Source organism: Oncorhynchus nerka, linkage group LG15 (assembly GCF_034236695.1).
Source record: "Oncorhynchus nerka isolate Pitt River linkage group LG15, Oner_Uvic_2.0, whole genome shotgun sequence".
Lineage (NCBI taxonomy): Eukaryota > Metazoa > Chordata > Actinopteri > Salmoniformes > Salmonidae > Oncorhynchus > Oncorhynchus nerka.
Window position 1 is genome coordinate 45,232,083 of NC_088410.1, and position 19,678 is coordinate 45,251,760.

The window sequence follows — 19,678 nt, forward strand, 5'->3', positions numbered from 1 at the left end:
AACATTCTCACAAATGTAAAGTGTTGGTCCCATGTTTCATGAGCTTAAATAAAAATTCCCAGATAATCCATTCACTTGACAGGTGTGGCATATCAAGAAGCTGATTAAACAGTGTGATCATTACACAGGTGCACCTTGTGCTTGGCACAATAAAGGCCACTCTAAGATGTGAAGTTTTGTCACACAACACAATGCCACAGATGTCTCAAGTTTTGAGAGAGTGTGCAATTGGCATGCTGATTGCAGGAATGTCCACCAGAGCTGTTGCCAGATAATTGAATGTTCATTTTTTCTACCATAAGCCGCTTCCAATGTTGTTTTGGAGAATTTGGCAGTGCGTCCAACCGGCCTCACAACCACAGACTACGTGTAACCATGCCGGTTGTCCAGGAGAGACAAGCACCCGAACAGCTGATGAAACTGTGGGTTTGCACAACAGAAGAATGTCTGTGAAAACTGTCAGAAACTTTCTCCGGGAAGCTCATCTGTGTGCTTGTCATCCTCACTAGGGTCTTGACCTGACGGCAGTTTGGTGTCATAACCGATATCAGTTGGTAAATGCTAACCTTCAGGTGGCCACTAGCACGCTGGGGAAGTGTGCTCTTCGCGGATGAATCCTGGTTTCAACTGTACCGGAAAGATGGCAGACAGTGTGTATGGCGTCATGTGGGCGAGCGATTTTCTGACATCAACATTGTGAACAGAATGCCTTATGGTGGCGGTGGTGTTATGGTATGGGCAGGCATAAGCTATGTACAACGAACACAGTTGCATTTTATCAATGGCAATTTGAATGCACGGAGATAACGTTATGAGATCCTGAGGCCCATTGTCGTGCCATTCATCCGCCGCCATCACCTCATGTTTCAGCGATAATGCACAGCCCCATGTCGCAAGGATCTGTACACAATTCCTGGAAGCTGAAAATGTCCCAGTTCTTCCAAGGGCTACATTCTCATCAGACGTGTCACTCATTGAGCATGTTTGGGATGCTCTGGATTGATGTGTACGACAGCATGTTCCAGTTTCCGCCAATTTCCAGCAACTTAGCACTAGGGTTGAATGGCGGGAACCCGGTTACCAAGATTTACCGGGATTTACTTGTCAAAACCACTCCCTTTACCCGGGATGAATAACTGCAAGAACCGTTAAATTATAATAAATTATTAATATGGACAGCATGGCGTGAAATTGAACTGTTAAATTATATCCGATGTGTAAATATGAGAGCATGATCACACAGTCGTTCCGGAACAGCTGGTGCTCTCATTAAAGACGAAATCTTCGTCCAGTTCGAGATGAGTAATCGCTGTTCTGATATCCAGAAGCTCTTTTCGGTCATAAGAGAGGGTAGCCGCAACATTAGGTACAGAATAAGTTACAAACAATGTGGAAAAAACCCCACACAAAATAGCAGTTGGTTAGGAGCCCTTAAAACGGCAGCCATCCCCTCCCTCGTGGTTTTCATGGGTTTGATACCATTCTGTTCACTCCATTCCATCCATTCCACTCAATTCCAGCCATTATTATGAGCCGTTCTCCCCTCAGCAGCTTCCACTGATGTAGACCTATCATCTGTCTCATCATGGTAACTTTTAAAATTTATTATGACAGGTAGGCCTACATTTGCTGCAGCATAGCCTATGCTACAGTAATATAAAGACAGAATGCACATTTAATTGATCTCCATCTGGTTTTCGGGGTCCCCTTGTTTTTGAATTATAAAGAAAAAACATTTTTAATTACAGCTGAATTGTTATAAAACAGCCTAGTCTAGCTAAATTCAAATTGCATCCAAAATAGATCCTGTTCTAGATTTATATATAGCCCTATAAATAGATGTCTATGCCTACCTTTTTCAGGTTATACATTCAATGCTGTATTCGCCTTATATTTAGATAATTCATGATGGTTTATGCAGAATAAGCTTCTAATTTATAGCCTCTGTCTCTTGAGCAGTACCTGTGCTCTACTGGCCTCTCCTTAAATAACGCTCCTTAGCTCTTGGAGTACCATTTTTTTTATTTTACCTTTATTTTACTAGGCAAGTCAGTTAAGAACAAATTCTTATTTTCAATGACGGCCTAGGAACAGTGGGTTAACTGCCTGTTCAGGGGCAGAACAACAGATTTGTACCATGTCAGCTCGGGGATTCGAACTTGCCACCTTTCGGTTACTAGTCCAACGCTCTAACCACTAGGCTACCCTGTCGCCCCAAATATAAAAAAGCATGCGGACCTGATGGCATCCTAAATTAGATGCTCAAACTCAATAGGGCAAAATTTCAATTGGCTATATTAAAACTCTTTAATTTGATCCTGAGTGTAGGTCCATACAGGAAAAGCTAGACTAGAATAGCTTGCTGGGCATTTCTTATACCAATAGACTATTCCAAGAAGGACCCAAGCAGTTTTTTGCTGAATGTTAAATACAGCAGCCAATAGAACTCACGGGTAGTTTGAAAGAAGAGTGAACGGGCGCAATGACGGTAGGCTATAGCAGTTATTTATTCAGACCCATAACCGCTCAATCTTCGTAAGGGAAGCGAAAGCGTTCTGCATCTAATTCTAGTCCTACATTATTCAAGGACGTCAATAGAATTACATTTACATTTACATTTAAGTCATTTAGCAGACGCTCTTATCCAGAGCGACTTACAAATTGGTGCGTTCACCTTAAGACATCCAGTGGAACAGCCACTTTACAATAGTGCATCTAAGATAATGACAATGAAACCGTTGAAAGCAAGGATGGAAGGAGGCAACAATAGAGAAAGAGGAGGTAGGCTAATAACATTAGGGGAAATATTATGAAAGGTATACAGCATATGCGTCAGCCTACTAATTATACAAATAGGCCCTATAATATTTCAACATGTAAATCAAATTCACTAGCTTATACTTGTAACTTTCCAGGCCGCATGTGCTGCACCAGAATCGCATGTCTCTTCTGCTTTATCATGGTTTGAACGATGTGCGTAATTCCAGTCCATATAATACAGTATAATACAGTACAGCAATACAGTTCACACTCAAAAAGATTAGCTTACTGGAGCTAGTTTTATTTATTTACCTAAGAGAGCATATAGTTAGCTACATCTATGGCCTTTTATGTTATGTTTTTCTGTCGCGCTTAATGTGCAGTAGCCTATATCAAATACAGTATGTATTGTATAACGGCACTATCATTTGGACTTAGACTCGTTAAATGTTAATGTAGAGCTCATAAAATGTATTTATACTGAACAAAAGTGCAAACGCAACATGCAACAAAATATTTGACTGAGTTACAGTTCATATAAGCAAATTAGTCAATTGATATAAATTCATTAGGCCCCAATCTATGATTTTCACATGTTGAGGCAGGGGCGCAGCCATGGGTGGGCTTGTGAGGGCATAGGACCATCCACTTGCGGGCCCACCCATTGCAGAGCCAGGCCCAGCCAATCAACATATGCTTTTTTTTCACACAAAAGGGCTTTATTGCAGACCGAAATACTCCTCAGTTTCATCAGCTGCTGATCTCAGACTATCCTGCATGTGAAGAAACTGGACGTGGAGGCCCTGGGCTGACGTGGTTACACGGTTACAGCGGTTGTGAGGCTGGTTGGATGTACTACCAAATTCTCTAAAATGACATTGGAGGAGACGATGGTAGATAAATAAACATTACATTCTCTGGCAACAGCTCTGGTGGACATTCTTGCTGTCAGCATGCCAATTTCACTCTCCCTCAAAACTTCTGTGGCATTGTGTTGTGTGACAAAACTGCACATTTTAGTGGCCTTTTAGTGTTGCCAGCACAAGGTGCACCTGTTTAATGATCATGCTGTTTAATCAGCTTCTTGATATGTCACACCTGTCAGGTGGATGAAATATCTTGGCAAAGGACAAATGCTCACTAACAGGAATGCAAACAAATTTGCAGACAATATTTGAGAGAAATAAGCGTTTTGTGCATATGGATAATTTCTTGGATCTTTTATATCAGCTCATGAAACATGGGACCAACGCTTTACATGTTGTGTTTGTACTTTTGTTCAGTATAATATATGGCTAATCAGGCTCAGGTAGCAACAGGTTTGAATATTCATGGTAAACAAAGCTTTAATCAAAGCCAGACATATTTACTGTGTATGCTTAATAATGCTTCTGAACGGGAAAATACTGGGTTACCCGGGATAAAAGGGATTTATTCTTGGGATGGATTTAAAAATAATTAAAAAAATACCGGGAAAATATTCAACCTCACTTGGCACAGCCATTGAAGAGTCGGACGTCATTCCACAGGACACAATCAACAGCCGGATCAACTCTACGCGAAGGAGATGTTGCGCTCGAGGGAAATGGTGGTCACACCAGATACCGACTTGTTTTCTGATCCACACATCTGTGACCAAACAGATGCATATCTGTATTCCCAGTCGTGTGAAATCCATAGATTAGAATCGAATGAATTTATTTAAATTGACTTAGTTTCCTTATGTACTGTAACTCCGTAAAATCTTGGTTGTTGCAGGCCGCGTTTATATTTTTTCTGCTCTGTGTAATTAGGCCACCTTTTCACTATTTCCCATGATGCATGTATTTGTGTGTATTGCAATGTTTAATGCTGTTACAGTATGTCCAATCTATGTTCTCCTCCAGGCTGAGGGGACTCAGCAGCTGTGACTCCACTCCTTCAGACCCCACTGATCCGCTACAGTCACTCTTATGTTCTACCTTCATGCCTAAACGGAGTACTGTACCTTTCACTTAGAACCAGGCGATCTCTTTGTAGTCTGAGTGGAACATCCCCTCAACTTAAATGAACTTGTCAAAAATGTCACGCAGAACCATTGAATGTAGTGAAGGTATGTAGGAAAACTATTTTTTGGTGAAATATCCAACATAGAAATCTCCACCTTCCTGCCAATGTTGGTTGCAATTACCCAACACAATGTATGGTACATTGTATAGACCACATGAACGTTAACAGTGGTGTATGTTTTCACGAATTGTAATCACTAGTGTAGGATTTCGGTTGTAGAACTATACTTTTAATGTGTTATTTCACTAAGTATTTTATGATGCTTGAAATGTGAGTAATATGCTATGAATTCAGTACTATTATTGTGAAATAAAGATCTGATCCTAAGACCGATTCATCCATTCAGTCTTTCATCGAGATGTTTCAGAACTACCAATTTATTGTTTATCACTGTCAAATAAATATTTCTCTCAAGACATGCCTCCAGTGTTTTATAGTTGCATTCTTCCTTCCCACTCTTGTATCCATCCTGCAGCCCTCCTGACAAAGAGCTGTCATGTAGTGTGATTAAGGCATTCAGATAGTAAAGTTGTGCTTTTTCAGCTCGCTGTCAGTTGATATTCAAATATTGCAAAAAAATATGAGCACATTCAAGTTCTTTCCAAAGTTTACTGAAGTGGCCAGCTTGCGATATACAATGACAATTGAGCGATTTTGACTCATTCACCTAAGATAAAGTATGCTGTCATTATATTGGTAAGCTTAAAAGTGGTTAATTTACCATTTTAAGGGAAGATTGGCGAGTCTAACATGAAATCTCAACTCTAGCACTAACCTGAGTTATCTAAATGCTCCGTTTCAAGCCATTTGACTATGGGTTTTAGTACTGTAATATTTCACTAGTGCACCTTCCTACCATCAGGGTGCAGGACAGTCTTTGCTACTGAAAACTAAGAGGAGCCTAGCTTTGTTTCTGCCTCCGGAAGGCTACCGAGTGAGAACAGCTGCATTCTGGTCTACTTGGCCCTGTGCACCACCAACTCCCCTGAAGTACTACCACCATATCCTACTCCCAATTCAGTAGTTGTCATCAGTGAGGTACATTGCTGCAAGTTGTCCTCCGTGACTGGGAAAAGCCCAGAAGACCCTACATGCACCAGGAGCGTTCATTACAGAAAACATTTAAGAACCAAAAAAAAGAAAAACAATAGTTTATGTTGGATAAATTCAGGTAGGTCCCTTCCCATTTCGTTCCGCTTGCTTCCGTTTAATAAACCTTTTGCAACAGAATCGGTATAATGAATACACCCTTGGTTTGTATCCCAATATTGTGTTCATTGTTTTCACAGCCCTTTAAGTAATGAGAGTTTAAGACCATACAATTAGGAGTAAAATTACTATGCATGTGTGGGCTACTATAAGGACAGACAGTTAAAAAAAATATGGCTCAGTTGACACAAGACTTATGACAACAAAAACAAAGAATGGGTTAAAACAGTATCAATAAGGACAACTTGCTTATTTTACCATTCATTTTGGCCCAGTCAACCCCTTGCCTTCCCACTGCATATTGTCAGTGTGCTGCTGTAACTCAAAGTTAAGGTTTTTAGCTTTTCTCCCCATACGGTGATTTCACCTTCAAACAAGTTGTATGAGGGTAACCGCTAAGCGAAACGATCTTAATGCTTTCCAGTTGTAAACATTAGTGGTGTCCAGCCACAAAAGTGTTTCAGAAGTCTCCCATGCAACTATTCAGTAGTAGTTCCTTGTTGTTCTAGTTTTGATATCATAACAGTTATACAAATTAAGGTATAAACCATAATCATAGGGTATAATAGCGTTTGGGGAAGAAAAACCTTTTTGCAGACAGTGGCTTGAACTAGTTGTGTAATAACACAATTTGGACTGATGACCAGATATCACATGACCTGAGGGGCAGCAAAATGGCATCCCTCTCCTGGGTCCTTCCAAACGTTAGTCTGTATTGCCCTCTCTGTGACTCATGTAAAAGGTCCCGTCTTTTGATGAATCATGTCACAGGACCTGGATTTTAAACATTCATTTTAAGCCTTTTCCAGAAATGAGAATTAGACCAACAATGAAAGCAATTGTATGGTGCTGGACTGTCAGACGTAAAAAGAAACGGGACAGCTTAATGAAGAAGGTAGACTCGGCGATATGATGTAGAAAGTAAACAGCTGAGTGGGTCAATTTCCGCAACTACTAAGAGCTTTTACACGAGGCTCAACTGCTGAGCTGTTTTGGTCTTTTATCTACCATGCATATGCGCATATACTGTGTGTGAGTGTAGTCTTGCATCTCACTTGTCCAAACTTCTGTGCCGCTGTTTGGGTTCACTTAGAAATGTCCTTGTTTTTGAAAGAAAAGCACTTTTTTTTGTCCATTAAAAATATCAAATTGATCAGAAACAGTGTAGACATGGTTAATGTTGTTAAATTACTTTTGTAGCTGGAACGGCTCATTTGTAACGGAATATCTACATAGGCCCACTATCAGCAACCATCACTCCTGTGTTCCAATGGCACGTTGTGTTAGCTAATTACAAGCAAACATATTGATAAAAGTTACCTTGTCCGAGAGAGATTTGCACGGTTATCAAAACATCACACCAGGGTAATCCTACACGAAACACAGACCTTATATGAAGTAGTTAAAAAAATACCATACTGAACCGTGAAAAAACGATTGGAACAACATTCGGGTTTTACTGCTAGGTTTTATGGAATTATGACTTGTACAAAGGTATTCCTAATGTTTTGTACACTCGGTGTATGACATTTTATTTTGAATTTAATATATCTTACGGAGTTGTTGTCTATTTACTGCTCTGTACTTTGTCATATATTTGTAGGCTTTATCTGGACCCCAGGAAGAGTAGCTGCTGCATATGCAGTAGCTAATGGGGATCCTAATAAACTAAACAACTCGTCATTTACACGTTTGAGAAATGTGCTTAGAACTACAGATTCATCTTTCATGTTCACAACTAATCAGGTACACACTTGCAAATGATGTTAACTACAAAACTATTCTGTACACTCAAATCATTGTCAATGATTTAACTTCATAAACAACACTCAAATATACATTTCTTAGATTCTTCCCAGACCTCAAAAGAATAAACAAAAATCGAATTTCCAACTCTGTTGACTGCCCCATTTATGGTTCAATATTAGGTCTACTATTAGCCTACTTGCATAGTAGAATTTGGGTTAGCCTGACTGTGAAAGACTAAGATTGATGATTTTAGGTCATTGAGAGTACATGGCACTGTTTGTCATATAATTTTCCACTTCGGGCATGTTTCCTTCGCTTGGCGGGACGCTTAGGATTTCTTTTTTTTTTAAAGAAAATGTTGAGTGTACCCACTCCAGGCACCACGACACCTCTGCTGCAGTAGGCTACTTTTAAAAAAACATCAAAGCACATGTTCCAACTCAAGTCAGACAAAATATGACAAAAAGAAACATGGTGTGTTTTACAGTATTTACTTTATATTAAGATAATTTGATAAAAACTTATAGCAACGACAGGGCTTTTCGGGTCCAATGCAATTTCTCTAGTCTCCACACAGAGCCCATGGTATTACTTTGGATGACATTAAACAATATATATTTAGAAATATCAATACATATAAAAAGCTTATGAATCATATAAACAAGAAGGCACCGTGTCAAACCAGACCATTTCAATTCCCCAACCGGTTCTATTTACTCAACCCTGGAATGTGTCCGATTCTGAACCACCCGATTCACGTACGGCCTCGTATAAAACCGCATCGAAACCATTTATAAATATCTATATGGCTCAGCTCAAACATGAAGTGTAGTAACCTTAAAGAGAGTGGTGTGATCCGAGCCTACTGTTAACTAGTAGCAACACACATTCGGCTAAGATCTCTTTTTCCAGGGTGCAAGAAGCCTGATGCACCACCCTGACCACTGCGGGGGCAGGGGCTAGGCATAGCTTCTGGTTGGGTCCCGTTTCTGGTTGGGGCCGGTGTGTATCCAACTGCTACCAAATCCTTGATGCAAGAGCTCCAAAATACATAGCGAAGTCAACTATAAACTAGATCGAAAAGCTAGCTTCCAGTCAAAAGCAGCAGTTCAAGTCATTTTGGTCTCAGACGGACGGGCTTACTCATCACGCTAGGTTACAACTCAGCACATTGTCTCCATTACAATGACTGTATTTTCGAGCTACAATATACTCTTTGGGGTCAACATGCACGCACACTTCTATTGCTTTTTTAGAGTTTTTACACTAATCTCATTTTAGCACTGTAAAAATAAAATGGTTTTGTCCTTTACTCATCTAATGTAAAACTAAAAGTACCGTTACTTGGTCATGCTGACATTCAATGTTCCACCATCACATGAGAAGAGTGTACTGCAGTCTATCATAATAGTCTATGGACTACTTTTAATGTACAGAAAAAAAGGGAGGAATTTGGGTGAACTATCCCTTTAAAGCAGACTACTGAGTCGTCACTGCAATGGACTATAGCGAGTACAGGCAGAGAGAAAGTTGGACAATTCCAGATCAGTCCCACTAGAACACAAGGCATAAATACTCACGTGGTTTGGCATTGTTTTTTGGGGGGCTTTGTTTTCAAATCAAGCTGAAGGCTTTACTTACCTTTTCTACGCTAAAAAGCTGTTTTGCGCTCAATAGTACAATGAGCTAATAAATATGTTTTTCAAAACAATATATAGGATGGAATTGTATGCATACACCAAATGAAGTAGAAAGTTCAGGCAAAAAAGTGAGAAAACAAATTTAAAACTCAGAAGGGTATTTTTGTCCAGTTGCATCTGTACGTGGATGTTATAATTTGTATAGTATATTAGTATGCAGGTTTGCTAACTGTGTTTTAAAATGGCAAAGCTCTTTTTGGAACTCTTGAGACGCACAAATGTACCTTGCTCCAGTATCGTTTGGATAATGGCAATATGGCACAGCCAGTGCAGTGACTTTTTGCAATCAATATTCCACAATATGAAGTATACAGTGTTGCGTAAAATGAACAGTCATCAATGCATATTTGGTCTCAATTTAGCTCTGTGCATGTCTGTGTGTGTGTGTGTGTGTGTGTGTCTCCCAGTATTTTTTTGAAATCCATACACTTTAGCTTTGTCTTCTCTATTGCATTAGATTAATGACACAGGAGAATATAGAGAATATTAAATGAGAACCTTTCACATCTAGAATATTCCAGGCAATGAACACTTAGTAAAGCCATTTATGAATTCAGAAACGGATCGACAGAGAAGGAAAAGTAGCAAAGGGGAGGAAAGAAAGTGTGTGCATGCGCGCTAGTGTCTAGTCCAGAGAGGACTTGTCCAGTGGTGTGTGTGTGTGTGTGTGTGTGTGTGTGTGTCTAGTCCAGAGAGGACATGTCCAGTGGTGGTAGGGGCTCTCTCCAGTAGGAGAAGTGGCTGTACTCAGGGCAGTGGAAGGAGGATGAAGTCCCATCCTTGGAGATCTCAGGGAAGAAGTGCTCCACCAGCTCGCCGAGGTGTGTGTACCTGTGACACACACACAGAGCATAATGTACTGGAGCTATCGCAGCTCTATGGATTCAGTTTTACTTATCATGAGTCAACTGATACTTTATATTCAGCGAATTGGAACCGACATGACACAACATGCTCTAAACCAGAACATGCAGTTATTATGAGCAATCTTTTTTTAAAGAATGTAATTCAATTGGGACTGGGAAAATTGTACTGCATGTGTCAAGTGTGCACTTATCCAAAGTGCACTTATGAGGAGTTGACTGACCACTGTCACTCTTGGGTGGTACACTTACGATGACTTGTTCCCTTTGGTCTTCTCTTGAATGAGCTCTCCTTTGGGGTTCACAGTGAAGATCCTGGTGTCAGGGACACCCACCTTCTTATAGGCATAGGCATCCTGAAATAACAACACTCAACTCAAACTTCATTTCAAATATATTAGAAACACCTCAATCCATCACCCAGGGAATGGATTTAGAAACACAGAACAAACAAATAGAAAATGAGTCAGCGGTGTGTGTCCCCAAACTGACACACAGTAAGCAGCAAATATCAACCAGGGCTTGACATTTAAAATAAAAACTCAAAACTTTTTTTCTTGTCCGAAAGATCAAGTCACTTTTCCAAAAATAGAAAATGGTCTGTAACACCATGGGCCAAAAAAGTGACTGACAACTGTGTTGTATGTTGAACAGAACCACTAAATTAAAAAATATATATATAATAATTATTATTATTGCCATACAGAGAATCAGACAAAAATTGCATTCAAGTCTGTCTCAAAATACAACACTGCCACTTTAAGACAAACCTTTCACAAATGTCTCTTCAATTCAGGTTTTAGGGGAGATCTATTGATAGCATGGGAGCCATTTGTCAATTAGGCTATTCTGAGAACATTCTATAACATTGTCAAAATTACATGGCCAATATCGAATTGAGGGGAATCCATGTTTTCCAACGCTGTCAGATGTTTCTCAACTCCCGATAGAGCACTTGAGAGACTGTTTTACAACCGAAGTAGGCTTGCTGTTGCATTGGTTTTATGAACACACCCGTTCAGCTGCGTGTGCCATTTGCAGTTATTCACAAATGCTTTTTTTTAGGGCATAGGACATAACAATGGCATTAACACAAGCAAACAGCTGAACAGCCAACTACCCAAATACATTTGCCAGACTACACGATATGTTTTGAATTGGCCATCTAGTTCGTCTGTTGTGTGTCATTATTTCATAGGCTAACTACTCCCCAGCTCTCCTCGAGCAACAGCCCCCTTGCACTGGCACACGCGCGATACAATAATTATACTCCAATGCGCTCTGCAGAGAATGGGAGAAGGGTGTTCAACTGATCGGAGTAATTGTTTGATATTGTATTTTTTTTTAAACTTGTTGGACAAGCAGAATATAGATTTAAGTTGTCCGAATTTTGTATATATATATATATATCTTTACTTGTCCCGGACAAGCGGTAACGTCGAGCCCTGTCAACATACTAGGCTCACCAATACTGAGAGCGCATGGTCTAACGTGCACGTTGTTTCCCGCCATTGGTTCATTTTGGTACAGCCCATCCCCTTATTTAACTATCAGCTGATTACCAGCTGTGGTCAAATACACGTGGGTCTGGAAAGATGATTCTCTTCCTTAATAGTGAATTCGTACAAGATAAAAAAGCCGAAATGAGTATGACATCCTGGCATTTAAAGCACACAACATTTTCACAATTTGAAATACTATAAAACTCCCTAATTTCTCATAGGACGCAAGTCAGGGAACGGGACAAGGCCTGTGTCAGTACTGTACGCGTGTGGCTTACATTGGTCCTGTTACCGAAGGCTGCGTAGAAGGGCTGCCTCTGGGGGTTGAACAGATCTCGGATGTCGGTAAGGCAGGCGACCTTAAACACCTCAGGCTTTTTCTCCACCACCTCTCTGTGCAGGGCAGAGAAGAAACTGCTGGGGGCCAGCAGCACGGGGCCCTTGGGGAGGACGGTGCCTTTGTCGTTCACCCACTGCAGGTAGCCCTTGGTGATATCGGCCATGCCGATGGCCCGCGCCGAACAGTACAGGAATTTGTAGCCGTTCCTAGGAGGGAGAGAGAAAGAGTGAGAAAGAGCAAGGGGAGAGAGAGTGCAGGAGAGAAATATAGAATAATCTTGTCAGTTATCAACAGCTTCTAATGAGAAGCTCAGCATTGCATATTCAGACCAGGATGTGTCACAATGTCACCCTTTTTGGGCACATACAAGTGTTTTTCGGCACCAATGCGTGCACAGTAAAAGTTAAATGGAGGGGATCATGAGGCTGCTTCATGTTCATTATGTATCAAACAGAAGACATGTCCAATAAGAAATGCTCATTTTCGTCTCAAAAGGTTTTGCTGCAGTGTGACCTACTGAACATGACCCTGGTGTGAGCGTAGGCACTTACTGGTGGATTTTGTGGTACAGTCGGGCGATGCCCTGGTGCGTCCAGTCTTTCCCCAGCTGAGGTAGGATATGCCCAAGAGCATCAGACCTATGACGAGTAAGGAGAGAGTAAGTACATCACTGAACACACACATGTACACTGGGGTTCGAAATTATTGACACCTTGATAAAGATGAGCAAAAATGACTATATAAAATAAATATATTGTATACTAAAAGAAAACGGAAAATTATAGTATTTTATACTAATCCAATTGCTCATGATTACAGATCATCCTGAATGAATTGTGAATAATTGACATGTTATATTTTTATCATTTAGCAGACGCTCTTATCCAGAAACAATTAGGGTTAAGTGCCTTGCTCAAGGGAATACAGATATTTCACCTCGTCGGCTTGGGGATTCAAACCAACAACCTTGCGATTACTGGCCCAACGCTCTTAACCGCTAGGCCGATGCTAGTACGACCTTTAAACAGGTTAACATTCACAAGGCTGCAGGACTAGTACGCTGAGCATGACCAGCTGGCAAGCGTCTTCACTTATATTTTCAACCTCTCTGACCCAGTCAGTAATACCTACAAGTTTCAAGCAGACCACCATAGTTGCTGTGCCCAAGAACGCCAAGGTAACCTGTCTAAATGACTATCGCCCAATAGCACTCACATCTGTAGCCATGAAATGCTTTGAAAGGCTGGTCATGGCTCACATCAACACCATCATCCCAGAAACCCTGGACCCACTCCAATTTGCAAATCACCCAAACAGATCAATAGATGATGCAAACTCTATTGCATGCCACACTGCCCTTCCCCACCTGGCCAAAAGGAATACCTATCTGAGAATGCTGTTCATAGACTACAGCTCAGCGTTCACCACCATAGTGCCCTCAAATCTCATGACTAAGCTAAGGACCCTGGGACAAAACACCTTCCTCTGCAACTGGATCCTGGACTTCCTGATGGGCCACCCCCAGGTGGTGTGGGAAGGGTAAACTTCCGCTACACTGACCTTCAATGCGGGGGCACCACAGGGGTCTGTGCTTAGTCCCCTCCTGTACTCCCTGTTCACCCACAACTGCGTGGCCGCACGTGACTCCAACACCATCATCAAGTTTACCAATGACACGATGGTGGTGGGCCTGATCACTAACGACGATGAGACGGCCTATAAGGAGGTGGTGGTCAGAGACCTGGCAGTGTGGTGCCAGGACAACAACCACTCTCTCAATGTGGGCAAGACAAAGAATCTTAATGTGGACTACAGGATAGGGAGGGCCAAACACGCCCCTATTCACACTAATGGTGCTGTAGTGGAGCAGGTCGAGAGCTTCAAGTTCCTTGGTGTCCACAACGCTAAAGGACCCATCATGATCCAAACACACCAGCACAGTCGTGAATAGGGCACGACAACACCTCTTCCCCCTCAGGAGATATATATCTATCTCATATATAAATACACTCATACATACACACAAAAGTAAGTGGACACCCCTTAAAATTAGTGAATTTTGCTATTTCAGCCACACAGTTGCTGACGGGTGTATAAAAATAGAGCACACAGCCATGCAATCTCCATAGACAAACAGACACTGGCAGTAGAATGGCCTAACTGAAGAGCTCAGTGACTTAACATGCCACCATCATAATAATGCCACCATTCCAACAAGTCAGTTTGCCAAATGTCTGCCCTGCTAGAGCTGCCTGTAAGTGCTGTTATTGTGAAGTGGAAACCACGGCTCAGCCACAAAGTGGTACGCCACACAAGCTCACAGAACGGGACCACAGAGTGCTGAAGTGCGTAGCACGAAAAACTCGCCTGTCCTCAGTTGTAACAATCACTATAAAGTTCCAAACTGCCTTTGGAAGCAACATCAGCACAATAATTGTTATTTGGGAGCTTCATGAAATGGGTTTCCATGGCCGAGCTGCCGCACACAAGCCTAAGATCACCATGTGCAATGCCAAGCGTCGCCTGGAGTGGTGTAAAGCTCACTGCCATTGGACTCGGGAGCAGTGGAAACGCCTTCTTTGGAGTGATAAATCACGGTTCCAATCTGGCAGTTAGAAGGACGAATCTGGAGAATGCTACCTATCCCAATGCATAGTGCCAACCGTAAAGTTTGGTGGAGGAGGAATAATGGTCCGGGCTAGGCTTCTTAGTTCCAATAAAGGGAAATCTTCACACTAGAGCATATAATTCAATTTTAGACGATTCTGTGCTTCCAACTTTGTGGCCCTTTCCCTGTTTCAGCATGACAAAGCGAGGTCCATACAGAAATGGTCTGTCAAGATCAATGTGGAAGAACTTGACTGGCCTGCACAGAGCCCTGACCTCAACCCCACCGAACACCTTTGGGATGAATTGGAACACCGACTGTGAGCCAGGCATAATTGCCCAACATCAGTGCCCTCACTAACGCTTGTGGCTGAATGGAAGCAAGTCCCCACAGCAATGTTCTACTTCTAACAGCTAGTGGAAAGCCTTCCTAGAAGAGTATAGGCTGTTATAGCAGCAAAGGGGGGGGGGGGGACCAACTCCATATTAATGCACATGATTTTGGAATGAGATGTTCGAGGAGCAGGTGTCCACATGCTTTTGGTCAAGTAGTGTACTTCTACTATAACACACAAACTCATCATCACATACGCTGCTGCTACAGTCTATTTATCCATCCTGTTGCCTAGTCACTTTACCCCTATGTCCACTACCGTTCAAAAGTTTGGGGTCACTTAGAAATGTCCTTGTTTTTGAAAGAAAAGCAAAACAAATGGTCCATTAAAATAACATGAAATTGATCTACAGTGTAGACATTGTTAATGTTGTAAATGACTAATTGTAGCTGGAAATTTCTAAGTGAGCCCAAACCTTTGAACGGTTAGTGTACATACCTACCTCAACTTCGTCATACCCCTGCACATCGACTTGGAACCCCATGTATATATAGCAAATCTATCATTGCGTATTTAGTCCTTGTGTTACAATTGTTTTCTTCCTATTATTACAATAAATTGTATTAGTTATTCTTTATTGTCGGGAAGGTAAGCATTTCACTGTTAGTCTAGACCTGTTGTTTACAAAGCATGTGACAAATACCATTTCATTTGATGAGTGAGAAAGTTTGAAGATCAAAGATCCTAGCCCCAAGACATGCTAACTCCCACCATTACCAATAACAGGGGAGGATAGCATGTCTTGGGGGTAGGATCTTTAACTTTCTCACTCATCATTATTCACAATTTATTGAGGATTATCCGAAATCATGGTAGCATCCAGAATGTAGAAACATATTATATTCTTATTTACAATAACAGTGACTCCAAAATGACAACTAATTAAATACCATTAATTTCTATTGGGTACAAAAAACTCCAAAACACAGCCAAAAGAAACTGGAATTACATCCAACAAGTTTGTAGTCACAAGCTTGATGTGTTCATTGCGTGCTAGGAAAATGGGACCAAATATTAAACTTTTGACTATTATTTTTTGAATTTTACTCCCTTTTTCTCCCCAATTTTGTGGTATCCAATTATTAGTAGTTACTATCTTGTCTCATCGCTACAACTCCCGTACGGGCTCGGGAGAGACGAAGGTCGAAAGCCATGCGTCCTCCGAAACACAACCCAACCAAGCCGCACTGCTTCTTACCACAGCGCGCATCCAACCTGGAAGCCAGACGCACCAATGTGTCGGAGGAAACACCAGACACCTAGCGACCTGGTCAGCGTGCACTGCACCCGGCCCGCCACAGGAGTCGCTAGTGCGCAATGAGACAAGGATATCCCAAATACTTTGGTTCCGTAAAATGGGGGGCTATGTACAGAAAGTCCTGTCATTTCTAAACGGTTGACCTGATATAGATGAAAATACCCTCAAATTAAAGCTGACAGACAGCACTTTGTATCATTTCAAATGTGCTGGAGTACAGAGGCAAAACAACAAGTCATTTGTTTGGGGTATATGCACTTTTCCTCCACTACATTCCAAAAGAAAATATGTACTTTCTTACTCCCATACATTTTCCCTGACACCCAAAAGTACTCGTTACATTTCGAATGCTCAGGCAGGACAACAATATGGTCCAGTTCACACACCTATCGACATCACGTGTTGTTATCCCTACTGCCTCTGATCTGGCGGATCACTAAACACAAATACTGCGTTTGTAAATTATGTCAGTGCTGGAGTGTGCCCCTAGCTGTCCGCCGTAAATAAAACATTTTTATTTTTTATTTTTTTATTTTACCTTTATTTAACTAGGCAAGTCAGTTAAGAACAAATTCTTATTTTCAATGACGGCCTAGGAACAGTTTAATTGTGCCATCTGGTTTGCTTAATATAAGGAATTTAATGTATAGCATTGACTTTTTAAGCATGACAATTGAATAATTTCCCCACCACGGGACTAGAGTGCATTTAAAACCAGATACTTTTAAACTTTCACTCAAGTAGTATTTTACTGGCTGACTTCAGTCATTTTACATTAACATTTGTTAAAACAAAACCTCTTTCTCTGAGCAATTGATTAGAATAAAATACATTCCCCAATTTTTTGGGAGCATACAATATAGCTCAGTAGTAATTATTTATTTTATACAGTCATTACTGTTCATCTTTATCAAGGGTGTTAATAATTTCAGACCCCAATGTATGTGGATACACATGCACATCATACTGTGCTCCGATCGTGATAAACCACCCCTAAAGGCATTCAGTAGTACTTGGAGAAAGCGTTCTGCTCACTTGGTGATGGTGCCGTCGATGTCTGAGATGACGACGCGGTCGTCCCAGTTCCACAGGTAGATGGCGGCCTCGCAGCGACAGGTGCCCTGGTACTGAGTGGTCACGCTGAACACTACCTTGTTGGCCCCTTCCCGCAGGTTCAACCGCTCCTGGCCACAACAATCACCAGGTTAAGATAGCTTACTGAGGGGTCAGGGAAATTACCACATGGTCGGGATGAGGTAGTGTTCAGTGTGTGGGTAGTGGTCGTGTGGTAGTGGTCGTGTAGTGGTCGTGTGTGTGTGTGTGTCACTGGTGACGTACTATCTGATCGGAAGTGAGGCGTAGGGACTTCCGGTACATCTGGCTGAAACACTGGGCGGTGGTCATGGTCTCGGAGGTCTCTGATGATAGGCTGCCATCTTGGCCCAGGCCCGCCTCCTCGTCGCTTGTCAGGTCATCGAGAGTGGCCCTGGACAGTCACACATACAGTCACACACTATTTTAGCACGCAGTCTTATTTCACACTATATGGTAGATAGCTAATGGAATAGACAAGCAATTCTGCTAAAAGAAACCACAAAAGGCCAAATTCTAAATTTTTCATGGAACTCTTTTAGGCAAAACGTGCATTTGAGTTACGCATGGGGAACAATGTGCGCCTGTGATCACTCACAGTATCGTTGTTGAGTGACCGGAAACAGAGGTTGAGGCTTCTTCAGTCTCTGCTTGTGCCTTCTCTTGATCCTGCTTGGAATTCTCTCCAGGCTGTAGTAAAAGAAAGACGGCGAAAAATATTGTTATAAATTAAAAACTAAACAGCGGTTTACCCATTATCCTTCAATAAGAAGACATTCCAATCCAACTAAAATGTCAAATTAATTGTGTGCTGGTGCTAGACTGGGACAAACTGTATGTGCGACGAAAGGGGGTCCCCAGAAGTCCTGGGTCGTGTTCATTAGGCCACACCGTAGCATAACATTTTGCAACAGAAAACAATTTCAGATAGTACCTCCCAGTTTTCTTCAGTTTCGTATCTACTGAACACGGCCCTAGCCTGGATTGAAAAACACTGCGATAGGCTACCTGGTTTGGGTTAGTGTCCATGTCCTTCCTCCTCCAGGAGAACCACCAGCGGCCAGACTTTTTGGGCATCTTATCCTTCACCAGCTGGTCAATGGCACTCTACAGACAAACAGACAGCACAAGGTTAAAGGTCATATATTACACCTGCCACCACTTTCCCTGCCTTCCAATTATCGTTCCTTATCCTTGGGTGCGTTCAGTATGACAGAACGGTGTGCAAAATTTAGTTCAATGGAAACGGTACTGTATTGAAGGACCAGTTGAAGAACATTGTAATTATGGTGGTCTAGAGGACATTTGTGTACGGTGTGCAGCAGGAGTTTACTACATTTGACATTTGAATCATTTAGCAGACGCTCTTATCCAGAGCGACTTACAGTAGTGAGTGCATACATTTTCGTACTGGTCCCCCGTGGGAATCGAACCCTCAACCCTGGCATTGCAAGAGCCATGCACTACCAACTGAGTCACATGGGACTATTTCAAATGGTCACACACATATTGATCGTGCCACAACTTAGGGCCACCCCTTGCAACACCCACCAAACGGGAGCAAACGTACCTCAAAAGCTGTTGAAAACGCTGCACACCGTTTTGAGGAAACGTGTCATTCAGTACAAACCGTCACTCAAAAGTTGAATCAAACTGAATGCACCCTTGAAGTGTGCCCTGGCATACTACTCCCCATACTAGAGGTCGACTGATTCACTTATTTTAACTTAACATAATACATCAAAATCAACTTAGCCTCAAATAAATAAATGTTCAATTTGGTTTAAATATTGCAAAAACAAAGTGTTGGAGAAGAAAGTAAAAGTGCAATATGTGCCATGTTTAAGTTCCTTGCTCAGAACATAAGAACATATGAAAGCTGGTGGTTCCTTTAAACACGAGTCTTCAATATTCCCAGTTAAGAAGTTTTAGGTTGTAGTTACTATAGGACTATTTCTCTCTATACCATTTGTATTTCATAGACCTTTGACGATTGGATGTTCTTATCGGCACTATAGTTTTGCCAGCCTAATCTCGGGAGTTGATAGACTTGAAGTCATAAACAGCGCTGTGCTTCAAGCATTGCGAAAAGCTGCGGGCAAACGGAGGAAAGTGCGGTTTGAAAGAATGCTTACGAGCCAGCTGCTGCCTACC

General features: G+C 41.7%; 1 protein-coding gene across 3 annotated transcripts in view; it reads right to left on the reverse strand.

Moving 5' to 3' along the window:
• Positions 1-8,242: 8,242 nt before the first annotated feature.
• Positions 8,243-19,678, reverse strand: part of LOC115142781 (phosphatidate phosphatase LPIN2-like) — a 36,229-nt gene continuing 24,793 nt past the window's right edge. For all 3 annotated transcript variants that reach the window (XM_029682509.2, XM_029682507.2, XM_029682510.2), the window contains exons 12-19: positions 18,533-18,631; positions 18,123-18,214; positions 17,771-17,918; positions 17,468-17,616; positions 12,724-12,810; positions 12,111-12,378; positions 10,583-10,686; positions 8,243-10,298 (exon numbers count right to left, since the gene is read on the reverse strand). In XM_029682509.2, coding sequence (XP_029538369.1) covers positions 10,151-10,298; positions 10,583-10,686; positions 12,111-12,378; positions 12,724-12,810; positions 17,468-17,616; positions 17,771-17,918; positions 18,123-18,214; positions 18,533-18,631 — 1,095 coding nt within the window. In that variant the 3' untranslated portion in view covers positions 8,243-10,150. The remainder of the gene's footprint in view (positions 10,299-10,582; positions 10,687-12,110; positions 12,379-12,723; positions 12,811-17,467; positions 17,617-17,770; positions 17,919-18,122; positions 18,215-18,532; positions 18,632-19,678) is intronic.